General features: G+C 46.6%; 1 protein-coding gene and 1 long non-coding RNA gene across 2 annotated transcripts in view; both read left to right on the top strand.

Moving 5' to 3' along the window:
- The first annotated feature begins 283 nt into the window (after positions 1 to 283).
- SDC2 (syndecan 2) overlaps positions 284 to 26,329 on the top strand; it is a 57,674-nt gene continuing 31,628 nt past the window's right edge. Inside the window, exon 1 of the mRNA XM_084509605.1 lies at positions 284 to 718. Coding sequence (XP_084365731.1) covers positions 659 to 718 — 60 coding nt within the window. The 5' untranslated portion in view covers positions 284 to 658. The remainder of the gene's footprint in view (positions 719 to 26,329) is intronic.
- On the top strand, positions 11,109 to 15,923 carry LOC311431761. The gene is made up of 3 exons (XR_014689627.1): positions 11,109 to 11,438; positions 11,613 to 11,690; positions 14,976 to 15,923. It is a non-coding gene; the product is annotated as an uncharacterized lncRNA (long non-coding RNA).

The raw sequence follows: 26,329 nt of genomic DNA on the forward strand, positions 1-26,329 counted from the left end.
ACGCGGCAGCGGGCAGGCTTCCCTCGGAGAGATTAATTAAAAAAATAACGAAATAAATAATGAAATTAAACCGGAGGGAGGCTTCCCGGGTCCCTGCTTTCATACGGGGCCAGCCCGCGGCGCTGCTCATGTTTTCCACTTGGGGGAGGGAGGAGGACGAAGGAGGGGAGGCCGGGGCGGGGGTGGAGGTTTGGGAAAGGGAGGGAGGGAGGGAGGGAAAAAGGAGGGTGAAGAGGGGGTGGAGGGGAGGAAAGTTGCTTGAATTTGCGAGAGCGGCGCCGCCTCCTTCCACTGGCTGGGGGAGCTGCCAATCTGTGCGGTAATCCTGCAGGAATTTCTGCGGGGTTTAACTGGGAGCCGCGCCGCCGCCGCCGAGCACTCGGGGCGGGGGAAGGAGGGAGGCAGCCGGAGGAGCAGCAGCACCCTCAGCACCTTCAGCAGCACCCTCAGCAGCACCCTCAGCACCCTCAGCAGCACCCCCAGCAGCACCCCCAGCCCCGGCTTTGGGCAGTTTTGCCCCTCCGGGCGGAGCGGAGGGGGCCGGAGGGTGCCCCCCCCCCCCCTCACCCGCCCCATCCCCACAGCCCCGTGGCCGGGCGGGCGCTGCCGAGCGGCCGCGGCCCCGCTTTTCTCCTTCGTGCCCGGCCCCGCGGGAATAATGCGGGGCGTGTGGCTAGTGCTAGCCCTCAGCTTCGTGGCCTGCGCCTCCGGGCAGCCGGTGAGTGAGCGCTGGGACGGGACGGGAGCTTGGGACGGGACATGGGGGCGGCCGCTGCCCGGCCCCGGCTGTGCCGCATGGGGCCGGGGGCTCGCCCTGGGGTCTGGGGGCGCCCGGTGCCGGCTGGCCGGGGAGCGCTGCTTAACGCGGTTAATTCCCTTTTTCGGGGTTCCCGCTTCCCAAAAAGCTGTTTGCCATCTAAACTAGCCCACCCGTCAGCGGCATGGAGCTGGAGGAGGCTTTTGGGCTTCTCCGTGGCTGCTTTGAGGCTGTCTGGAGGGAAGGGGGCATGCGGGCGACACGGTTGCAGCCTCGGGGCAGATATTGGGGAAAGAGCAACTTGAGGTCTCGGTATGAAATGAAAACAGCACGGCGATTTAATCCAATTAAAAGGAGCTGCTATAACACTAAATAATGTCACCGGTACCGATTCCCTTCCGAAGTTGTCCGGCTGTCGGATGGACGAGCCCGCTCGCAGCCTTCATGAAATCTGGCTCGTTATATTAGTGATTTCTTAGGGCACGGTTGCAAAACCCTTTTCCTAAGGACTAATTAAAAAATGAGTTGTGTGCGGCACCGACTCCTGCTTCCGCTGAGCGTAACTGCGCTACCCCTCGCTAATGAGGTACGATGGCTTTTAATTTTACAGAAACGCCGTCCTCACCGACTTCTCCGCTGGCGTAGTGACTATTAAACTGCCGCAGCAATTAGTAAAAGTATTAAGTTTTATGACTTTTTTTTGGCCTTAGGATGAACAGGCTCCCGCAGCAGGAGGCAGGCTGTCGGGGCGCACCGGTGCGGGGCATGGGGGGAGCCTGGCCCTGGTGCAGCGCCCTCGCTGCTGCCAAAAAGTTGTGGAGAGATCGGAAAAGTAAAGGGAGGCGAGGTTTGGTTTGGTTTTGTTCCCCCCCCCCAACACTTATTTTTTTCTTTCGCTGGGTCTGGCAGTGGCTACGTGGTCCCTGAAGGCTGGATTTTGTAGAGCGGTCTCTGGGAAAACACGGATGCCAAATGCGTTGTCTGTGCAGAGTGCTGTCCTGGTCGGAACAGGAGTTTTATACGGATGCTTAAAAAAAACACCCTGCTAGCTCCTGGAGGATTGTCAAGTGGCTTCAGCTCCAAATCTCCCCCTTTGTTTGATTCTGCTGTTATTGTTGTTGTTTTGGCAAGGCGATAAGCTAAACATTTCTCCTTCCTGATGAGGTAAATGATGCAAGAGATTTTTTTAGCAGGGGAGGGGAGGGCAACAGGAGACTCTCTTTTCTGAAGCCACAAATTCCTTGTGTTTGCTTCACGAAACCAACAAACCCTGCTATTTACTGGGGAGGACCACACTGATGTCAGAGTCGTGTTAGAAACATACCAGAGATGCATCCTGCTCCTGAAGTGGGAGCAGCGTGCCCGTGCGCCCTGGCATTTTCCAGTCTGTGATGCAGAGATTTAGGGACAGAAAGAGGGTACAATTGGGCCCGTCCTGTCTGTGCCAGGCCGTGCCTGCTGGCCAGCATCACCCACGGCTAATTTGGTTGATGGTAGCCCGGGCTTTTGGGGTGGTTTGCTGGGCAAGGGGGATGTCAGGTTAGAGCCAGGTCCTGTAATGCCAGCAGGCGTGGAGGTGCTGTGGGGATTCACCCAGGCTTGGCTTGAGTGGAAAAGGAAAAAAAGTGCTTTATAGGTACTGTAAAGTTTTCCTGGTTTGCTTTTAGGAGAGGGAGAGAGAGCGATGTAAAGCTGCTGGATAGAGAAGGCGAGCTGTGTAAGTGAGAGGTCCGGTGTGTCTTTTAAGAGCTTGGGTTCAGCCCTGATGATAGCAGGAGGCAGCGCTTGCTGATTTTAATAGCAACAGAGAGCAGCGCCAAGTATCTCGCTGTCCTTGTCAGTTCCCATTCTGCAGAAGCTGATAAACCTTTCCACTTCTTCCTGCTCCACGCCAGTGGGACTAATGGTTTTCCAGAGCCTGCCTGGTGCTCTAATCCCCTCGGCGAGCCAAAGCTGGCTGTAGGGAAGCTTTGCTGGCTGGCAGGCTGCTGTGCATACCGCACCGTACGGGTGCTGCTTTCACAACCAGAAGAATCGAGTCTCTCGTCTTGCTTCGTGGTGTTTCTGGAGTCGGGGGGCTTTGCTTCACGCCAGCTCCCCCAGCGATGCACATGCAGGGTTGGTTTGCATGCATTGAGTGAAATGCAAGCACTGCGGCATCGACATCAACTGTGTGGTCTTGCTGTGCCTTCTGCAAGCACCTGAGCACAGCTTTGTTGACACAAATGCAGTTATTGAAGGAGGATACCGGGGTAATATTTGGTTTGTTTCTCAGAAATGTTTACGTTTCAGAAGCTGTGATTTGCCTGCGTTTGTTCCTAATGGTTACTTTTGAAATTCGGAGGATTGATACTGTGTCAGAGAGGAGGCATGTTTGTTTGGTTTAGTTTGTGAAACCCGCAGCTAGGCTTTGGAGACAGCAGTTGGAGCAGAGAGAGGTGGTGTTTCAGATTTACGTGCTGCGAGGGCCTCTCCCAAGCGTGTTAAATCCGCGTCACTGACCGAGCTCCGAAGGAAGATAGGAAACTTTTTGGTCCCGATTCATTTCCAGCCTTCCCCAGCTCACGTGAGCTGCTTCTCACCACAAAATTAGCCAAGTCCTGCCCAGTGCTCCGTGTTGTGGCAGCAACCGGAGCCAGCCAGCGCCGTCCAACGGGCTGCTCCCCTCACCCTGGCTCAGCACCGTGCCATCACCCGCAGGAAATTTGGGAGAGCTCCGGCTTTCGCCTCCAGCCGCGGGTTTTGCCCTTCTGGTGCTGCAGCAAAGTCGCTGCTGGCAGCCTCCCCGTATCTGGATGTTCTCCGGAGCCACTTTCTGGGGCTAGGTTTCCCTCCCAGCTTAGCTTATCTTTTAAAAATTAAAGGATAGATGATTCCTGACCCGAGATCAAACACGGAGGCAGTTTCTCTTTTTAATATCTGAGCCCCGAGGTCTGCATTGGAACTGACTTAATATTCAGGCCTACAGTGCAGAGATGTTTTCTCTGCATTTTTTTCTAGATCCCTATCGGGGAAGAAGATGAGAGCCTCATCTTCAAGGGCGAGTCAGGACAAATATCTCCCAGTTTGAAGTCGGGTGCCGGGGTTGTGGTTCTTGGGCAGGTGAAGCCTCTGTGGTAGGTGTGCAGCGATTGCTGCAGCTAGTGGGATGGAGATGGTGGACGCTGGCGAGCGAGCCACGAGCCGTGGGTTTGTTTGAAGTTTTGAGGGATCTAAGTTTCTGTGGTTGTAATCTTAAGTGCAATCTCAGGATGACCAGATGGAGGCCTGATTTCTTGGCTACCGGAGGTCAAGGCCCGATTTCTTGGCTAGCAGAGGTGCAAGTTAAGGAAAACCCCACTTCAAACACACAGTCACGGTCTGCTGACTCTGGAAAGGGTGGTGGAGAGCTATCTGCTGTCCTCGCTGGGGGACATGGCCACTTTTGGGCAGGGAGTCCTGGGCTTGGGGAAGAGCTCGTCCCTACATGCAGCAGCCAAGCTCCTGGAGGATCAGGCAATTGCTTGTAGAGCTCTCTGTTTGCCCTGCTCTTCGTGGCCGATTGTCTTTATAAAACGTCAAGCAGAAGCATATGGGTGGCATTTATTAATTGCATTATCTCCCCGAATTGACTTTTGCCATTGACAGTTTAAACATTTTCCTTATGGCCAAGAATTACAGGCTTTAGTGAGCCGCAGAGGCTGAACAAAGGACTCTTGTCTACTTACGGAAAAGTGCTCCTTTGTCATCTGAATAGATCTGACCGACCAGGATTTTTAACAGAAATGTTGTGTTTGAGAATGGAAAGCTTATTCTAGGCCCCATGTAAGACCCTGCTTGAATGTAAGTCATAAAGATGCCCTCTGTGTTGCTGCATTTGGGAGAGAATGCACAAGTAATGAGCAAGCAATTTGGTCTGCGTTCAAGTCGCTTTACTTTCCGCCTTGCAGCAAGCATGAGAAAATTACTTGGGGCTCTTCTGCGAACAGATTCTTGTTTGGTTATCTTCAGTTCATGCTTACAAGACGATAATAAACTGCTATCTGTAATCTTTTCAGGACTAGTAATTTATTCAGAGGTTACATGGCACTATTCGCTGATTTGGGAACAAGATTTCTCTTCCTCACGTTGAAATATAATTTGCAATCTCTCGAGTAAAGGCTGCATTAGTGTTTGACCCTGTAATAATGACAGTTCTCCGTCTGTATGTTGTTTTCTTGATTAGCTCAGCCCTGAGGGATGCTTTCAAAAGCATACTAGATATTTAGGCAGAAATACAAAATACATGTAATCCTCCAGCGTATTGGAAAACTGATTGCAGTAGGAGGGAAAAAAAGTGTTTAACAACCATTTGCAACAAGTACTTTTGCGTGGAACAAATGATTTTTGTCAATGCCTCAAGGAGGGGGGTTCATCTAAAGTGAAATAATGACTAATAGGGTGTTGAGGAATCTGCAGGACTTGGCCTTGTCTCTAGACAGGCTATTAGCGTGTCACACAAGCCGTGCTCAACTGAAGCCTGAGCTGGGCGCTCTGTCTGAAATCACTATTTTTAGTTTATATATAAACAACTTCCTCAGAAACCGCTCTTCTGAGCTAAATTGTTTTGTTCCAAAGGTGAATTGATTTGGGGAAAGTTCAAATAAAAACCCGCTTGGCTGTGTTTGAGTTGCGAGTGTGAAGATAAATACCTATTTTGTACTCTTATTAAAGGTAAGGAGACAGAGGGACTTGCAGAAGGTCAAACAGCCTGTGGACTAGGCAGGAACTGAATCAAAATGTTCAGAAAGTACCACTGATTAACAACCAGCATGTATTGTCTGGATTTAAATATTATGTTGTCAGACGTGTTGCTCCTGCTTGATTAACCATAATATGGCATAATTTTCTCTAGAGGTACTTCCACATTGATGGAGGTCACTTGTCACCTTTCAAAGCGGCGTGAAGTGGGCCCCGTCCCTATTTTCTGAACAGTATTTCACAAGTGTGAGTGTAAGTGGTCTCGCAGAGCTGTGGGAAACACAGCTGAAGCAGTACGGCATGGGAGGTGAAGTACTTCTCGGGGAGTGCCTGGGTGTGTGACCGCTGTGGCCTCCAGTCTAAGAATGTTTTGAGAGAAAAATTGTAATCTGCTTGCTGCCACATGAAGCGACAGCCTAACTAGGTCCTTCATCTTTCCTGTCTTCCCTGGGATCCTTTCTGGTATGTTCACTGCCTGCCATTAGATAGACAGGCAATGCCTATCTAAGACATTAAGCCCAGCTGTGCCCCGGTGGGTTTTGGTGACCCTGAGGTACCTGTGGGAACACCTGGCTGGACACAACAGCTGGAGGACACAGCTGTGACCAGCCAAACCCCATGAACTTGGTCTCCTTTTTTGCTTTAAGAGCTGAGTTTTGTTTGCTTTTCATACTGTGGTCTGCAGGGGAAGGCTGATATTAGCTTGGTGCATCTTCCAGGAGAGGACAGCTGTCCAGAAGACAGATTCTTCCTTTGCTGGGTTAATTATCCTTGCTCACCCTGAATGTGGAGATCCCAGAATCAGCGTGTCACTTAAACTGATTACTGGGTGAAAGCCTGCACAAAGCCTTTCCTTTCAAATCACTTTCAAGTATTGTGCAGTTCCTCATTCACATATACAGTCACGGAGGTGTGACATTGATGGTGTTATTTTTATTTAAAATGAAAACCTGCAAGGGAAGCAAAGCGGGAGGGTGAAGCTAGTTCAAAGTGATGGAAATGCTCCATCACCGGGACATGCAAAAATCAAGCTCCCATTGAATTTAAATTTGTGACATTGCATAAATAAAAATAGGTATGGCTTAGCCCTATAAATAGCAATAATTCCTGCAGCAAGGATGTGCATAAAGTAATACTGCTGAGAAACAGGATTGTGAGCTGTCTGGGTTGCAGAGCATCCCATCCCAATCCTGGCTGTGGGGCTGTGTCTCCTTCCAGCCAGGAGCTCACGGGTGCTCGGTGCTCACACAAGCCACTGGTGGCAGTGCAAGCTTGGCTAATGTGAGAGTTTGTGCAGCAAGGAGATGGAGTGTCCACGAACAGAGTGTGTGGAATCGGTTATGTCAGCGACTGGCTTGTGTAAGTCTCATTGTGAGAAGGTGAGAACTTCTCAAGCACTGCTGGGGCAGCAGACAGTGTTAGAGGATTAATACCGTAGGATTATTAGTGACTTAAGCATCTGCAGCATGTGGAACTCACTCTCTTTCTCCATGGCAGAACAACAAAGATGACTAATCGTGGGGATAGAAATGGAAAGTTACCAAGGTGCCTTATATACCTCTGAAATTCTTGTCTTGTGGTATGAAATGAAGCTTCTTGAAGGGTGTTTGAAATTAAGAGTGTATAGAGGCTGCACTGCACAGAGCATTCAGCACCGAGCTCTCTGTAGGTGTTGCAATTCTATCTTGGAAGTTCTTTGAAACTTTGTGTGTATTTTATGTCGATCTTTATTCTACATAGGTCTCAATTTTACATATACCCTCATGTACTTTTGTGCGTGTGTCTTTTATGAAAGGCTGTATGCCTTTCAAGTGTCAGGAAAAGAAATATCCTGCAGAACACAAGAACTGACAGTTCAATAAACAGAACAAGGCCGGGCTCAAAGTTTTTTCAGTAGTTCTCCTGGCCTGGAGTCAGGCTGGGAAGAACGGCTTCCCCGACCTTATTTGCCAGGAAAAAAGCCTTAAACACAAGGTGGTCTTTACGTATAATTTTCCTCTCGTTTCTTTACTTGTAATTTAACGCGACAGTTTTGCAGCAGTTTTCCTCCCTAAATATGATTTGATCCACTGTGGCACTAACAGGTGCTTTTGATTTTATTCTCCAGCAAAGCCTTCCCTCTGTCCTCAGAGCCTTGGTAAGGGGACAGGAATGTGTTTGTCACTGTGAAACATGAGTGCATTGGGAAAAAAAAATCTTACTAAATAGGAAAAAAAGAAAAAAAAAGTGGAAATAATAGCAAGGGAGTGAATGCATAGATCAGTGCCTGGACTGTCCTGGCTGGCACCAGTGTCGTTGTGGCACCAGTGGTCTTCCAGCTCAGCTGTAATCCTATAGCCATGTTGCAGCTTGAGTTGACTGAATTTGTCAGACTTTCTTCATCTTTTCCTCCCTTTTGACCAAAATCTTTGCTGGATATGTCTGTGTGCTGCGTGGAAACATGGCTGCTTCCAGAAGTTTCCATAGAGTTTGGCCGTGAGCGGGAGGTGGCTGAGGAAGGCCTGTGGCTAACCAGGAGGTCTTTTCTGCTGTTCTGGCACCAGCTGGGGTCCTTCTGACGGAGCATCTGTTGGGATGTGAAGGGGAGGGATACTAAAAAGATAAATTGATATTGTTTAACAGCCTTATCTCCAGCCTGTTGAATAATGTTTGGAAACCCCACTGTGGCTTGATGGCCTGGGTACGCAGGCCTTCAGGGTGAGGAAGGTGGGCCATATGGGCACCAGTCAACAACCAGCGTGTTTCCTCAGGTGCCCGGGTGCAGTAGTCACTGGAAATAAAAGAATCACAGAAACAGTAAGGTTGGAAGAGACCTTCAAGATCATCTGGTCCAACCACCCCCCTACCACCAATGTCACCCACTGAACCATGTCCCTAAGCACCACGTCTAACCTCTCCTTGAGCACCCCCAAAGGAGGCAAAATATTAGGGTCAACGATGACTGAATGTGCCTCTGCTCATGCTGTGTGTCAGAAATGCTTTTCTTGGTGGTGGTGTTTAGTCCAAGCAGCCATGCGTGGTCAAAGAGCAGGGCCATGCTTGGGCACTTCAAGGGAAGATCTCTGTGGGGCCTGGTGGGACTCCAGGTTCTGTCCTAAGCAGTGTTTCTTTTGGGGTGGGGAGACACAGGTATGCCCTTGACACTGTGCTGAGCCTCACTGGATGGGGAGAAATTCAGAGCTGCTGAAAACAGCAGAGCATTGGGTACTCTTAATAGTATTGCTGTGCTGGAAATGTCATTTCTCGTCTGTTTTGTTACTGTAGGGCATTAGAAAGGGGAAATGACCTTTTCTTTCTTTTTGTTCCTGTTCTTACTGCGATTCAAAACCTTGAAAAGCGTATTCTACCCTTGGCTGGCTTGGGGTTTTGTCATTTCACTAATGCTACTTTCCTGACCGTATCTCTCCCGCTTAACCGAGAGTTAGTGACCTGGTATCTTGATGTAGGTCTCTTTAGGTGGAGACCTGCAACTGGCCTACTGCCTGGTGGCATAAATTGTCATAACACCAAAAGCCAGATAAACTTAATAGTGGTGAAGGTTTTCTGAGACTTTTTTGGGGAAATGTGTATCTTTTCTATGGGTTAAAGAAGTCTTTGAGCTTGTGAATATTTAGTAATACAACTGTGGTTGTGAGTTTATCACTTTAATTTTTGTTTTTCTCATCTTCATATGCACTGGAAGAATTAGGCAGCTTTGATGGGAATAGGTTTATGATAGGAAAAAAACTTTGTCTGGGGAAAAAATGTGTGTTTTTTTTTTGTTGTTTGTTTGTTTTTTGTTTGTTTTCCTATAATACACAGATATAAGTCTCTGTGATACTTCTTCACCATGTACTTCTTGCAGTTTCACGTAAAATCTGAGGACCTTATAACTGATTTAAGCATGTAAAGGAGGACTGTTTTCTCGGGAAGACTGAGAAAAATTCTTCTAATAAATGCTGCCAGTCTCAACCAAAGTATGTGGGATCCCTCTTCATGAAGACTGTGGCTGTATTGTGGTTGGAGCTGGCACAATTCCTGTGTAGTAGAGTAGCTCACGTGGCGTTCATGCAATTGTTTGTGATCAGAGACGAAGGCATCCTAAGAGAGGATTAGCAAGATTTTTTTTTTTTCCCTCTGTGGCTTTCTGTAGGTGCACAGAAAAAGCTAATCTCTCCCTCTCTTGTTTAATGCAGCTCATATAATTGGAAAACCTCCTCAGAAGAGTCTGGGGCAGACAGCTGTGCCAGCTGTGCCATTAGTAGTGTCACCTAATGGGAGCAGAGCGGAGTGGAAAGCAAAACAAGCAGCAATAGGATGTTTCTGTGCATCTTTCCAATGTTCCCTACAGCCAAGCTTGCTAGAGTGAACTCAGCTGTGAATTTGAAGAGCAGAAAAAAAGATTTTCTTACCACCAGTGCTCTTATATACTCAAAAGGTGTATTTGACCCTAAAGTTACTGCTCTGGCCATATAATGCTCTTTTTACTTTTTGAAGCATGCAGTCTTTGGGTTTGGGCATCGTTGTAGATAATTTGCAGATCAGTTTATTAATGAAAGTTCACCTGACTGGTAGCGAGCATGCTCTGTTGCCTGTTCCTCAGAGAGTGAGCAGTAAAGCTGAGTTGTATGATTACCTGATTTATATTTCCAGGGCCAGTTCTTTGGTCTTTGCCTTCCCAGCTTGGCTAATAGGGAACTGTATTTGGGGGTAGCCCTGAAGCCCTTACGGGCAGGAGATGGCACTGAGCTTGGCACTTCCCATCTTCCCATTTTTGCTGTGATGCTAATCACCTGGCCATGCATGCATATTCAAGGAGTGTTCAGTTAAGGGTGTGTGTGGGGAAATCCAAATTCCCCAAGCTGCGTGGAGTTAACGTGGTCGTCATATTTGAAATGTGTGACCCATGGTTACAAAGGATGTTTTTTGTAAATGCTGTTGATCTGGTGGCATATGTCAGGGACTGGAAAATGCAGGCTATTTATAATTATCCACAGGTGGAGAGAGAGGCGGTGCTGCACAGCACTAGCAATAATTATCAGCAGTGTAGAAAGTTCATCTCTTAAGCCATTGGTTCTAACACACTAAAAAGTATTTGATCTGGAATCTGGCACAGCCTTCAAATGGAGCCGTTCAAAGGAGTCCTGACCTAATTTTGCTAAGGAAGTGTGCAAGCCTTCCTCGTTCTGCTAATTTCTTGCAGAAGGTTTCAATGAGAGTCTTCCTACCCTACATGTGCATATATTTTACTGCAGAGCGTTTTGAATAAAAGCAGCCATTACCAGCCAGGTGGTAAATATAGCATGCAGCTTAGCAGAAATGACCTTCAATTAAGCAGAGGCGGTCCCTTCTCCTGCGCCGTGCAGTTGTCAATTACTTTTTTTTTAAAAAAAGACTATTTTTGCTGTGTCTTTTTGTGAATAATTGCAAAGCCTGCAGCACAGTGCTGGATCTGTGTGTAAGAGCAGACTTCGTGCTTGTGCTGAACTCCTCTTCCAGTGCACACCTCAAAAATTTGGAGTGTCTAACAAACAGAAGTTTGCTTTCTTTTCCAGGGAAATACCTCATTAATTATGAAACGTCGTCCACTGAGCTATGTAAATTTTTCTGTTGAAGGATATAGCACGAGTTCTTTGACTTTCCTTGGGATAAATCAAAGCAGAAGTGACGACGTTATGTCTTAATGGGCTTTCATCTTCAGAAGAAAATGGAGGGGGGGGGGGAAATCCTATTTTTCAGCAGTGGCACAACAGCACATACTGCAATAGAGCTCAGGTTTTCCTTGTTACTGGCGGTGTAGGCGTAGGCTGTTTTTATCTGAGATAAAAACAAACAAAGCAACCTGAACTGAGGGCTTTTAAATTCTGTCTCACCTGTCACTCACACATTTTCTCATGCCATTATCACTGCAGTGTTGTTGTAAGACTACCGGTTTCCTACCAGAAACGCAGCCTTTTTGTTCAGTATGGTTTTTTGACTCATGGTAATGGTATTTCTGAACACCACCACTCAGAACGCAGTAACTGTAGTGCACTTAATAGTAATTTGTGTCTTAAGTTCCTTATTTGCTCTTTTCCTCTACAATCTCTTGTGCTTCCAGCCTCATTAGGCTGATTTATTTATTTTTTTTCCTCCCTGCCGCTTTCGCGCTGTCAAGCAAGCCAGGTAACTGCTAGTATTGGCACTGCTCTCTGGTCTCGTGTTGCAAGCACGGGATCCAACAGCAGAAAACGAGGTAAATGAAAAATTGGGTCTGCTCTGGTTGTTCGCCCACCGCTGGGAATCCTTCTGCTGGCTTGGCTGAGGGTGGTTGCTGGTGATAAAGGGGGAGCAATGAGGGGACAGGGGGTGACAGAGGTGCCTATGGGGAGTGATTTGGAGTGGTTTGTGTATCCCAGCCAGACCATAATGCAAGGAAAAACTGGAGGTGGCTGGTGTGGGGCGGAGGAGTCGCTGTGCTGCTCCACCTCTGGCCAGCCAGCCGTGTCTGGCAGCACACAAGTCAAGCACTTAAGCAGACGTGGATGATTTGAGCACCGTATCCCTCATCCCCTCTGCTTTTTGGAAAGCGAGCGTGTTGAGCCAAACCTTGTGCATGGCGCTCCTCGCTGCCTTGGGGTTTACTTGGAAGCTGGGTTGTGCTCTAGTGGGCACGGGGCTGGATGGGGTGGGAGGCACAGCGAGCCCATGCTCCTCCTGGGACCTCAGCATCCCTGTGTGCCAGCACCTTGGCTTTTGAAGCCATCAGTAACCCCTTGCCCAAACAGCGGGGAGCCTGCAGGAGCTGGGATTAGTTTGAGAAGTGTCCGGTTACGAGGGGACTCTAATCAAGGTGACAGCTGCTTTCCCCATGCTGCATTGAAACAAAATCTCCCAAACCCTGAGACAAAGCCTCACCAAAGACGTTAACCTCAGCGCTCCTACTCTTTCCACAAGTTGCTGGAACACGTAGCGCCGTTCACTAATGAAATACTGGAGAGGTAATCTCTTTCCATGGATGCCAGAGGGGAAAACTGAGGATCACTATCCCTGGGCCGCGTACACATGCTCTTTTTACTCTTGCCCTTAAGTATTTATGCCAGAGTTTCCTAATCATGGGGTTCTTCTCCCAGCATCACAAAACATAAATCCTGCTCTGCTTGGCAGGCCAACCTATTATTTGGAATAAGTATCTAGGCTTGCCCTTCAGTAACCATTTCTTTCTTGGGCTACTTAAGCTGCCACCCTTTATCAGCAATCCAGGGGTGAAGAATGGGAGGTGCCACCTGAAATAGCCTCGGTGTGCTGCTGCCAGGGAGGTGTGTGTTCAAGGAATGGGTTGTAAGAGCCCTCCCTAGGCTCTATTTATACCTCCCATCTAATAATACCTGCTTTAAAAAAAAAAGTCTCCTGTGGGTATCTTACCCACAGGAAAAAACAAAAACAAAAATACCTTCCCAGGTTTTGGGGTCAGTTTGCTTCCAGTTATGAAGGGCAAGCTTGTGGGGAAGAGTTTTATGCGAAAGAGTGAAGTAAGTGAAGAGAAATTACTGTTTTGGGGTTGTGACTAAAGTTTTAGGAATCAGCCTCTGACACAGAGCCTTTCTTAGTAGGTTCCTCCTCAAAGAAAACTAGTCCTGGGCTTTATTTTTTGAGGGGTGGTGGTGGTGCTAGAGCAGCAGTAAGCTGGATTTCCTTCAAGGCAACTGGTTGATAAAATGCTGTGGGAGTTTCACAGGGCGCGTTTAAGAGATGGTTCAGCAGTGACTTGAGAGCCTGAGGAAGGTGGAGCTGGCGGATGGGGGCAGGAGGGCAGGCCCCAACCCCACCACCAGCACCCTCTGTGCGGCCGCCCTGTTCCCCCAGCCTCAAGCCGTGACTGGAAACCTTGCCTTTCCCTGGCCACAGAGCCTTCTTTTCCCAGCTTTATGGAAAAGCACATCTGTGGTCGAGGATGTGAAATGTTTCCAGAGCTGAGAGTATGCGCTGAGCAGTGCTGATATTTCCCGAAGAAATGGGACAAGAGTTAAGGTGCTAGTAGGACACGAGCTCTGTGTTTCCCAGCTGGCAGCTGTTTGGTTATTTCGAAGCATTTGCTTTATCCTTTTATCATATATTTTTACCTCAGTCCATTAGCATTATATTTTTACCTCAGTCGCACCTAGCTTGGACTTGCTGTGCAGAGACCACGCTGGGAGATGCGCTTGTTGAAGCGAAGAAACCGCTCAGCAGTGAGGAAGCACTAACACCTGACCAAGAGCTTTTGTAACTAATAATTTTTATTCTCCCAGTGTCTGGAGAAATAGGTAACCCCACAGCAAGTATCCCTTGAGCAGAAGACTAAGTGGTGTAGGCCACAACAGCCATGGTAGCCCCCAGGCTTTGAGAGCGGGACTGCTTAGGCCGAACTCTGCCAGTGGGGACGGATGGGGTGAGCCAAGCGCCTGCTCCTGCAGCAGCCATCCCATCCCGCACGTTTCCTCTTCAAAAATTCCCATTGCTGTTTTTTTTTAAAAATGTGTTTACTTATTTATTTTTCTTGCAACACAAGTAGCTGCTGAAACGGTAAGGCAGACCTCACGCTTGAGGTGACAGCTTCCTCCAAGGGAACAGGAACAAACACCGGGGAAATTAAAGGGAGAGGCATTCATACCAGAATTTTTCAGGGCTGTTTTGTTTTCTTTTTTTCCACATGTATTTTTAATCCTCTCACGCTGGCGGGGGAAGAGGCATCAGAAGGCAGCGTGCTCATTAGGTGTGGTGCGGGACTTGTGAAGCCTGACCAAAATGAATGCGCTTTGCTGGGTGGTCATTGAGTACGTGCTCTGGAAATAACTCCTTCATTTTCTCTTGAGGTTTGGGAGATGAAGGGGGACTTTCATTCAGCCTTCCTACTTATTTAAAATAATATGTTGGCATGCCAAGCAGCGCGGGATTTATTTTTTTCTGATGCAGGGAGAAGAACCCCGTGATTAGGAAACTCTGGCGGTTTGTGAATCCCAGTCTGTTTGCTTGTGTTTTAGATGCTTGTGTTTGTTGTACGGTAAGGTGTGCACAAAAGTAAAAGGAAGTGTATTTTGGGGAAAGTTGTGAAATGGGGGATGTTTTCTGAAAGAACAGTGTGTCTCCTCTGGCAGCATCATGGTCAAACAAGTAAATATGTATTTTGGTAGGGAGCCCAATTTTGAAACCATCCGTGGATCTGTCCCTTCGTACCCTCCTTAGTGTGCTTGGAATTGCAGCCAGTCTCTCTGAAAATACCACAGACATCACGTCAAGTATTCTTGTAATTTTTTTCATATTTCATGGACTTAAAATTACTTTCTTAGTTCTGTGATAAAGGTCTGGATTGCTTCACTGTAAATTCACTGTGTTTCTAGTATGATGAGCACAAGTTAGGGATGAAGCAGCCCAGAACTCCGGTGGTGGTTTCTTGGCACTTACTATGGAAGAAAACGTAGCTGAGTGCTGACTTCTGTTTATTTGTGACCTCAGCCGAAACTGTTGTTAACAGAATTTATTTGGGCATTTGTATTTTCAGCACAGAGGGATCTGTCCCGAGCTAACAAACAAACAAAAATAACCCTAGCCATTTCCCTGCTGAGAATTTAGGAGACGGAGTACTGCTGTGTTGTTGTTGCTGATCTCCTGTGGGTATGGAGGGCATCGAGGAAGTCAGGCTGTGAGACACCGGGAGAGAGGAGAGCCGCAGCATGACTTCATGTGCTGAAAATCTTTCATCTGGTGACTGCTCACAACCAAGTGGTATCACTCCAGGAAAGTTACTCACGTGTTGGAAGTGGCGGCAGCAATGGACGGGAGAGAGGCAGCTTTCCCTGGAAGGATGGAAAAAATGAAGAAAAACTGCTGTAGCCATACATTTTCATTCCTTTTACGTCTGTTTTTACTCTTTTTTTTTTGTTGTTGTTTTTTGGTACATGGAGGGTGTTGATGCAATCAGTTCCATGCTGTGCTCTGCCCAGGAGCCACGCAAAGCACTGATAGGGAGCGAGTGGTTACCCAGCACTCTAGGGTACTCTGGGCATGTGTGGGAGCTGGAGGTAAAGGAATCGCCTCCTCTCACCCAAACCTGAGCTGCTCACCTCCTCTGGAATGGTGCTTGGTCTGGAGGGCATGGCATTGTTGCAAGTAACCTCATGAAAGATGAGTGTGAAGGCAATGGTGGATTTATCGGCGGTGCTCCGGCAAGTGGAGGTGTGCCCACTGCCGCGGCTGCTTTTGAGAAAGCAGAGGGCCACCTTCACCAGGAGAACTGGGGCAGGGTGGTAGGTCATAGAAGACTGTTTGTGGAGGAAATAAACCAGAAATACCACTTGGAGTATCTGAACTGATGTGGAAATACATAGATAAGGCTGCTCTGTCAATACTTCAGTACGACGTAAGAGATCTCTAGCTCTTACAGGAGCAACAACCAATAAGTTGCAGCCTTGTTAAGCTCACGTATGCTTCTAGTAAAGTGCCTCTATTTTATCAGTGTGTCTCTGGAAATCTGTGTGGTTCATGCCTCTCAGTATATGAATTAGCCAATTTAAGGCAATGCATCACTGTGCATATGGTTATAATGCTCCCGCTTATATGAGGAAAATTAGGGAATATTTTATAATGATACGAGCTATTAAAACTTATTTAGCTTTCACCTAATAAATATTTATTAGCTGCTAAATATCAGTCATTAATGCCTGATAAACGAGGTTCTCCAGGAGGCAGCTTCGGCTAGGAAGGCATCTCTCCCCTTCCTTCCCTGCACAGCTCTGCATTAAGCAAGGTCCTTCCCACCTGCTGCTTTGTGCCTGAGGTTGGAATTTCCCCTTTTCAGCGCTCGTCACTGAGCCTGGATGGAGATACGGGGATCTTGCACTCTCCCAGCACTCAGAAAGGGTGTATTTCTTTAGGACAAATCCTCTTAGAGATGTGAATTCATTTACTTCTCAGGGAGGATTGAAGTGGAGCATCTATTCAAGCTGCGCTGTGATTTTCTTTGCTGGAATTCAGATGGATATTATGCATGTCACAGGGCTCAGTTCCCGAACACATTTTTTACTCGTTAAAGTCTGCTTTTAAATGTCAATATACTCACCTCTTAAGCTTAAGCATCCAGAATTGACAGGTGTTTTTTTCAGAACTAGACTTTGTGGAGGGGAAAGGAGGAAGGCAGTATTAAAATAAAGCTCCGTGGGACTGCTGGTTCAGCTTTAGCATCAATGGATGACAAGACTGGAAGTACTACAGGTGCCATTTTCCAGGACAGAAAATACGTGTAGAGTTCTTGGTTACTTTTGGGGTGGGCAGGATTTTTTACAGAGCAAGGAAACAGTAATTCAGCCACGTGCATTGTGGCTGTTTGATGGGAATGGCCAAACTCCATTTATACATGGAAGCATCTTATGTTAACACAGGGAAAAAGGCAGGAAAATGGGGAGCTAAAAAAAAAAGATGGGTGTTCAGTGGTGTTTTGCTGATGCATTAGGTGGTGGCTTGCTGCAGAATTGCCTTTCAGGAGTTAGGGACTTCACATTTTCAAATGTAAAGTTTCTAGTGCCTGGCAGCTTCAGGATTTCCATGCATCAGCATGATCCGTACAGATAATGGAGCCAGATTTAGTTATGTGCTCTTGCCATTTAAAAGGCCAACCGTTCCGTGCACTTTTGCAGAAGGAACTGTATTAATTTCCTTTTTCAGTCCTTGTGCTCTGTGCGAGGCTTTATTTTTCTTAAGAAACCGCAGCATCTGAAACTTTGAGGATTAAAAGTAACTTTGAAGAGTGTAATTACAGCTCGGTTCTCCGCTGCATTGCACTTGTTTTGTAAACTGTAACCGTGCAGCTGAACTTGCCCTTTGAATGAAGCCTTACGCACCACGAGGGTTAATATTTAAACCAAACCACCTGCTTAAAATTGGCTTCCCATTACCCCAGTTCCATTAAATTAGGAACTCGGGTAACAAACTGAAAAGGTTCTTGCTTTATAGCCTGAGCCACTTTCCCACCCTCAGGCACCGGGCTTATTTTAAGTCTCTTGCTCGGAAGAAAATAGAATTCAGTTCTTCAGCTGCACATGACTGTCTCAGCGTGGCGAAAATAGAAACCGGTGCTACCCCAGATGCATAATTCATCCTGTAGCTAGCAGGCATTCATGCAATACAGTAAATTGCAAGGGCTGCTTTGAGCACACCGTGCGTGCGGGTGAACGCGCGGGGCTGCGGTGCCCGTGCTCGGTGCCCTTCGTGTGCTCAGGGCAGATCGGCCACTTCTTTCCTTCGCTGGTGGGATAGGTGCTGGGAGAATAAGGACTGGGGCCCCGGGAGCCTGGTTTTGAGGGAGCAAACACTCACCTGGCATCCACTGAAGTTACGGGGAAACTTAATGTGTGAATGAACAGGCTGCAGCTTTGCTGGCAGCCCGTTGATGAAAAGATGCAGCTTAAGGCTGTACAGAAAACATCTGGATTTGTATATGAAAAAGTAGTTTTGTAAGGTATATCACTTCTGTGTGATGTATTTTTCTTCCTTCTGTCTTTCCCCCAGATGGTGGTGTTTGCTTCTTCCCCTCCACCACATCAGTATCACTAGTTACTGCCACCAGAACTGGAGAGCTGGGATTCAGGGTGCTCGCTGCTGAGTATTCAAGAAGTGCAGCAGAATGTAGATCATGTAAATAGCAAAAATCTTTACTTCTGAGCAAAAGAGAATTTCCTAATTTCCATTAAAAAAATATAGAAGCTTTTGCTCTTGGTTGTATCTGAGCAAATGCCATCAACTAGCGTCAAGTTTGTGTTGCAGCAGTCAGAGATCTTACAAACACCGTAGTTTGGAGACACCGAATGATGAAATAACCTCAGGTATAAAGAGGAATACAGAAAGGTTTTGTTGTTTATCTCACAGAGTGAGAACATGACACAGGGAGCTAACCTGTTACTTGTTTTAATAACAGACACACACATCTTTTTCTCTCCTGCTTTCATTTTAGAGGAATGAACACTGAACAATGAAAAACAGCATGTCAGGGACAGGCAGAAGTTTAGGTGGCTTCTCAGCAGAGAGAGGAAATGCTTTGAAGTGTGTCCTGCACAGCAACAAGCAAGCAAAACTTCTCATTCATTAGGATGCATTTTGAAAGAGGCTTCTGCATGTGGGCCAGGGCCACAGGTTGGCCACACGGCCTCAGTTCCTAAAGCTCGCCTAGACCAGGAGAGTTGGGGACTTTCCTCAGCAAGGGAGCGAGGTTTTACTCACAAGGGGTCCTTGTTGCAGGAGTCAAGGTCTGTCGGTGCGTGTGCTTAGCTCTGCATGGCCCCAGTTGTGCTGGGATTTAGGACAATCATGGTTTCAGTTCACTTTCCCTATGACTGTGGTGGTGATGTTCACTTTAGATGGATCCCATGTGTTACACTTGCACCTATCTCACTCTCCAGGACCTCTTGATTGTTATAGCTGGGCACTCAATAAAAAGCTTGTAGGGGTTTAAAGCACAAGCACATGTGTAGTGTCTTACAGTAATTAGTATTGCAAATAAGTAAGGGGGGAAGTAAATAAATAATGAAGAGAATTTGTCTTTTATGAGCAGTCCTTTACAGCATGAATTAGAGCAAGCAAACAAAAAACCCACAACAACAAAACCCACAGCAGATCAGATGCAATCTGTGACTTAATCGCATGCTCCACGTTCAGTGTGCTGAGCAAGCCCCAGTGGTGTCCCCAGTGGGATTTCTTCTGGGGCATAAGGTGAGGTGTGGGTGAGGGCATCTGATGGAGGTCCATCAGGTTATTTCTTTATGAACAAAATAATGCAGGCAACGTTACTGCTCCAGAGAGAGGACAGAATGGTACAAAAGTCAGTACCAGGACCAGATGACACAAGCACTCAGGGAGCAGTGCTGCACAGGCTGCTCTATCCAAACCATATCTCATTGAAAAGGCTGGGAAGGAAGCAAATCCCACTGCTGCTGCTTAAAAATAAAGAAAGAAAGAGAATCGAATGATATAAACCAAAGGCAATTTCTGTGCTGCATTTGGCAGTGAAAATTATGAATGCAGCTCTGAGGGGGGTTTATCTCACTGGCCATAAACACGGGGTTGTCTCGGTGGAACAGGTGAGTAACTCCACAAGAGATTTCTGTGCAAGCTGCTCACTTGTGTTGGCCAGCCCTTCGGAGAGGGAATTCAGGTGGCAGAAGTTTGTGAGACTTGACAAGTTTTCACTGCGCCGACTGGAAGAAAGGGTGTTTCTGCTGGGCCTCAGGCGAAAGCTGTTAGCTGCTGGGATTGTATCACCTGGCAATGTGCGTGTGTAGGTGCTGGTCTCGTGGTGCAGAGGCTGTGCAGTGAGCTCCAGAGGTGTCACAGGGTTGGGTCTCCCGGTGCTGATGCTGCACGTGATGCCTCTGCCTTAATTTTGGTCTTAGGTGCTCAGCATCCCTGGAAGTCACTCGTGTTTCTGATCCTGTCCTGGTTCCTGACAGCTTTGGTGTCGTGTCCTCTATCGATTAGGCACAGCTGAGGTTTAGTTTATTGAGGTTGGTTGTACTTAGCTTAAAACTCCTGGATTGTAGTTCAGCTTTAGAAAAACAGCTTGCTAAAGTCTATCACATAGACTGCCTCAAACTGTCCAGGAATTGAGCGCAACACCAAGCTGGGTGCTTCGAGGAAGCCTGGGGCAACCTGACCCCTCCTTACTCATCATTCTCTGCCCTGCAGCGTGTGTCATGACCGGGTTTGGGTCACCCCCTTCCCTCTCACACCCTTTTCCTTGTGGTTATCAGCTGTAATGAGAGGCCAGCATTTTGAACCGTGCTGGGCTCTGGGAGGCACATCAGTAGTTAGCCCTGAGCAGCATTTGCCCTCTCAGCCTGGGCAGCTGCAGTGTGTGCTCCCCCAAAATGCTGCAAGCCACGGATGGGGAGACTTGCTCTCCCCTTGTCTCTCCAAAGCTGTTTGCTCTGCCCCTGGACTGGGACACCGGCGTGATTCTGGGGTACCTACCCCATGAGCACAGCAAGGCTGTGCCTCCCTCTGAAGCCCTTGGTAAGTCCTGCTCCGTTCCAGAGGGTGTGCAGAACCACCTTGGGCTTTGCCAAGCCCTTCCCTCTCTGCCGTTAGGGCTGGCAGACGAGCGGGATTAAAAATAGATCTGGCTGCTAACTGTTTGGATCCCCAGGTGGCTGAATTTCCATGTAATAGGACTTTTCACCATAATTTCTCTGCTTGGGGTGTATCAGCGATGCAAAGCTGCCTTTCTGCAATCACAGTTTTATTCATCGCATTTTGTTTCTGCAGTTGCTCAGCTTTTATGTCACTCATCTGTGGTAGTAGGTGGCTTTTGCTACTGTAAAAATTGAGGAACTCTGTTGAAGAGAAGCTGTACTCCTTTAGAGCACCTGCTCTGGTATGTCTTTTCCTTCCTTTCTTCCTCTTTTGCTTTCCTTGTACTTAAGCCTTCTGAGGAAGCTGATTTCCAGCTCATCCTGGTGTGGTGACTTGGCTGACATGACCCATGTTTGTCCCTCGAGGTGTGTGACATCTGCTTGTGTAATGTTTACAAACCCAGGGTACGCAGGGGAACATTTTTCCCCTCCCCTTGTCCAAGTAAGGTGTCAGCCTTGGACCTCTCTCCTCTCAGATACACCAAGGTGCTGTGTGAGCTTGAAAACAAAATATAATTTACATGCAGGGTTTCTGCTGGTGTGCCACCTCACCCTGCTTCACCAGCCTTTTGCAGAACATGACAAGGGAAGTATAAAATTGTTTATGAAATATTTATATGGGAACTACAAGCATTTTACCATAGATCCTTATTTTTTCCCATAGCTTAGCTTAAACTGTTCACTTTTAGAAAGCGCATACATTATAAAGCTATGTTATTGTGGTTTTATTATCCTTTATGTATATTTATATAAAAGTTTTTATACAAATACACCTTTTTAACGCAGCTGATTTCCTGTGTAGCTTTCTTTGGAACTGTGAGGTACTGAATGAACATTCCTCCTGTTTCGTGAAGCATCTTGCCTTTGTTAGCATATAATGTTTCTGCAATTCATTAAGCTTTATAAGAGTTTCTTCATCGTGAATGAAAAGAATTGCAGGTATTCCAGGAATCTATGAATAGCTATTTCATAATAAGGGGCTAATAAGAGAGGAGCATTTTTTTTCCTGGTAATCTGAGTTTCAAGAGCTGCGAGCACTAAGAGCTCAGTGTTACGGCCTCGTTGCTAAAACTTGATACTTCAGCTGCATGAAAGGAAGCCGTAGTCTTCAATGAGGTTGTGGAGAGAGAAAAATACGGATCTGTGCTGTACCATTTCTTGGTACAGCAGTGAGCGAGCACCTAATTCTCTTTATCTGATCCAGAAGTGACAGCAGCGGTATGTTCGGTGTGGCCAAGAGCTAGAGTAGAAGGAGGGTGGCTGGACAATAAGTCTCATTCGAGCTCCTGTAAAAAGGAAAATAAGTAAATTACTTGCAAATCCTGTAGCGAGCTACAGGTCTGTCTCTGTTAAGGAGCATTAAATGATTCTGCTTTGGAAAAGGCACCTTGGAATGATCATTTTGCCTCTTAGAGAAGTAATTCTGCTCGATTTGCTTTCCTCTGTGTAGTGAATTGCAGGAGCTGCTGTGAGAGCCCTTCAACCTTAATGCCTTCCTTTTAGGAAGTGGTATTGCTAATGGGAAGTTGTACAGATTAGGGTGTATCAGTGCCTGGCTTCTATCAAGCAGCTTGGCAGGAATTGCGGCATACTCTGCTAATAGATTAGGTTCTCTAATGGTGTATCTTTACAAGCACAATCTCAAATGAGATACTGGAGGACGACTTTTGTTTCATGACTGTACTTAAGAGTATTGCCTTTAAATCATGGGCGCTTATTGTGCTTCAGTTTACTTATGTTTAATTTTTAAGCAAGGATTCCCTTGAGCCATGTACTCGGTTTTACTTAAGCCCCATAATAAGGTAAGTATCAGATGAGGATGATTGTTTAACAGCCATGGATTTTCACAGTATAATTAAGGTTAATGTTTTCCTAAACTTATTTGGTTTTCTATCTTTTTCAATTAGCGTCCAATAAAAAAAGAGAGGTTTTTAGGCTATCTCTGTTCTAATTTTTTGTTTTTTTTCCTAATGTGATTTAATTATTTCTCAGGGGAAGATCTGTCTGCTTTGGCTTCAATATTTCAGCAACGTATAAACATACAGGAATATGCAGAGCCCTGTGCTCTGATGTGCTGGGGGTTTCATTTGAGGTGCCAAAGAGGCAGGAGTGCCAATAAAACAAAACTCTTTTTTACTTGTCAGCAGCCTTAGGCTTTCGCTATTGGGGAATATCACCACAAAATACGTAAGTTTAAACTTACACTCAGTGCTTATCCTATATCAGTTTTGAAAATAACATTCATTCCTTCCCAAAGTAAGAGAGATTCGATTTAATGCTGCTGGTTCAAGGTACATTGGCTTTATCAGCAAGACGCAGGCACATCCTTCCCACGTATTTGAAAGGAGTAGGAACATTTAGATGATGTCTCACTTCACACAGGAGAAATTGTAGGCCCAGAAAATAGAGTTCATTGAGCAAGTTGAAACTGAGAATGTGTTTTCTGCCATAAAACGACAGAATGTGCATAGAGTGTGCTCCTTGCTAATGCCTTCTAGTTATCTGTTACTGTTGTTGTTGTAGCAACTACATGTGAAAATCAGGGAAATTTAGAAGGATATGAAAGCTTTCTAAACCAGATAAAGATAACAAAAAATCTGTGTCCCCCCACAGCCCTTGTTCTGTCCTTAAGGTGTCGTGAGGAGTTTGTGTCTTGTTTTCTGTTCCTTACGAGAAGTACTTGTATTAAAAAGAAATCAAAAAACCCCTGTGGGAATGCCTGTTCTGTAGGAAGCTGTCAAACCTTTCTAGTTGTATATGCAGGGAAGCTTACGTGCTCCTTGCACAAAATGTAATTGCTCCAATGTTTAACTTAATCACAGACCTCAGGAGTAAACAGGAATTAAAATCAGGGACTTGTCCTTCCTTGGTGGCGGTTGGATTCTGGGAGGGTTTTGTGGTTTTTTTTTTTTTTTTTTTTTTTTTTTTTGGTGTATAGAGCTTTATTTTTTCTAAAGTTGTCCTTTTATCCCCTTAGAATTACTGCAGTAAAGCAAAATGCCTGTTTTCAGTCTAAGTGAGTGCAGTATGGAGTACAGTCATGCATCTTTTTTCCCATTTTACTGCCTGTACAAATTGCATGCTACATGACATGCTGCGGTGTATTAGTAGGCAGTCTGATTTATACTTGAAGAAAAATACCCTTGCGAGTGGTTTTGAGAACCTGGGAAGGAAGGAAATAGGTAGTCCTTCTTGTTAGCTTTCAGTGGAGTGCTCTGAAATGGTTGCCCTACAGTCAGCAGAACAAAGGCCCTCTTGTTGGTTTATGAGTTTTGGGGTGTGCCTACACCCTAAAAGCGTCCTAAGAACATTTATCTTGGAAGGTTTATTCGGAGCTTTCATCAGCACCTTGTTGAGGAGGGGAGAGCTATCATCAGTCCCCCTGCCTGGCCAAAATGTGACTTAATCCCGCTGAGAGGGAAACCTCAGCCGTAGCATATCAGCCTGGGCCTGCCTTTCTGGCCTTGAAGAAAAAAAGTGAATCGTTCACCAAGATTTTCCATTAATCTCTTCAGAGAGAGTGCTGGTGAGCTGTACGATGAGAAACTCTGGAAGCAGAAGGTCTGTAGGGGTTTTAATACCACCAGCAGGCAGCTGGTAGTGCTTCGCTTGGCTGAGGATCCAGCTCCAAGTCGTTTCTGTAGGCCTCTGAAGCCTGGTAAGAAGGATGCCCTCCTCTTTTCCACCATTAGTGGCAAAAATAAGGAGGATTGTCCCTTCCAGAAGAAGCGGCACCTGCTGTAGCACCCTGTGCTCCCATGGCCTCCACCAGGGATGGACACATCATGGAGGCAGGGGGCGACGAGCTGAGGGCTGCTCCTGTGAGGAGTGACTGGGATGGCCCAGGCCTCGTTGTGCTGACCATGTGAGCAGCTTCCAAGTGGTGGTGGTGGGCTCTGGAAGACATCAAGAAGACTTAGAGCACTTCTGGGAAAGCTGACCTTGAGCAAATACTTTGCCATGTAGGAGCTGGACTCGATGATCCTTGTGGGTCCCTTCCAATGTGGGACGTGCTGTGATCCTATATAGACATGCTTATATAAACATGGTTATTCCACCATCAAGCTTGTGATTGTCTTGTGCTGGAAAGGCTTTGCTGTTCCAGACCTCCCAGAGGGTTTTTCCTTTGTGAAGCTGATGCTTGTACTTAGACACCTGCTTGCAGATGCCCATGTGTGGGCCTCACATCTGAGCTCGCACGTCAGCCAGCAGCCCTGGACACTGCTTCTGCTTGGTTTCAGTACCCTGATATTAACTTTTTTTGCCATTTGGGATACCTTCGGACACTGGGGAGGTCTGCATGGCCCTGCAGGGTGTGAGGGTACCTGCAGGAACTGCATGTCCTGGAGCAGGAGCTGGAAGCAAAGCAAGGCACCTGGGCATCCCAGGCTGCGTGCCTGTGATTAGGAAGCTAAACTGGACCCTGGGTCCACTGGCTGGAGTGCCTAGAGCTCCAGCAATTAAAACAGGATTTTAGACACTGGCCTCAAGGCAAATGTCTGCTTAAAAGTGTGTGTCTTTGCCTGGAGGTGGATCCCCCACGTCGTGCCTGGCCATCTGGGCAGTGGGGACTCCCAAGGAAGGGGTTTTGGATTCTCCATGCTTGTTTATGCCTTTTTCTTTTCCTTTTCCCCTATCACTGAAGAACAGTGATGGTGCTTCAGCTTGGGGCCAGGAAGCACGCCGATATCCTGTAATTGCCTCTCAGACATTAGCTGGGAAGTGGCTTTTGTATAATTGTCTTGTTTTGTTCTCAGCTTGTTTGTTCCCACAGCCTCCTATTACATTAGGACAATATGTCCCCTCTCGGAAGGTTTTCTCAGCCACTGTAAGGTAATTTCATCTTGCTGACCAGGACACCATTGTTTGTAAATGCATTACATGCAGGTATCCTTAGGGGGCTTCATACTACGTGGGCGTTTATCAATAGCCTGACTCGAAAGAGAAGAAGGTGGCACAGGAACAGGAGCAGGAGTGCTGACTTACACCGAAGGAACAGGTCCTGGTTGTCCATAGGCAGAATAGGTGCGTAATTACCAGAAACTGCGAGCACTTTTTGACACAAGTGCATTTCACATTTACAGGTTGACCGTAGGTCAATTTTCTATTATTCTGTAATTGATAGGTACACACTGCTCCTACCGAAGAGCATTACATCTATTTATGGTCCATGAAGGATTTAGTAGGTAAATGTCTCCAAAATGATAATGTTTAACCGCAGCAGTTTTCCTGCCATGCAATTCTGGTTGGATTCTTCTCACCGCTAGCAAACTCCATTAGTTTCTCATTTCACACCTGGGAGCCTTCTGATGCTAACTGTGTTGCAGAATTTCAAGAAGGAGTCTCGCTTGCATTTGGATGCCAGTCTTACTGCCTTTGTTGATTTTTTATTTTATTTTATTTTATTTTAGAGTGAAGCCAAATTTGCATAATGAAGAACTATGAATTTTGAACAATTGAGTGCTTTCTGTCTCTTTGCATGAAAGGTACAGGATGTTTAATTTAAAGCCATAATAGATTACACTTCATTCTCATTGTGCATGAGAAAGCAAAATATGTTTACGCAGTCGCTGGGTTTTATATAGCATTACATCCTTCCGAGATAATGCAAATCTAAATAGTCACGTACCTTGTGGATTTTGATTACTGTAACACTCTTCAGCTACTCCTTTGGGTTTGATTCTTTTTTTATTTTCAATGTGGCACGTGGAGAATCTTATTTCTAAAGCAATGCATT

This window comes from Aythya ferina, assembly GCF_964211825.1.
Source record: "Aythya ferina genome assembly, chromosome: 2".
NCBI lineage: Eukaryota > Metazoa > Chordata > Aves > Anseriformes > Anatidae > Aythya > Aythya ferina.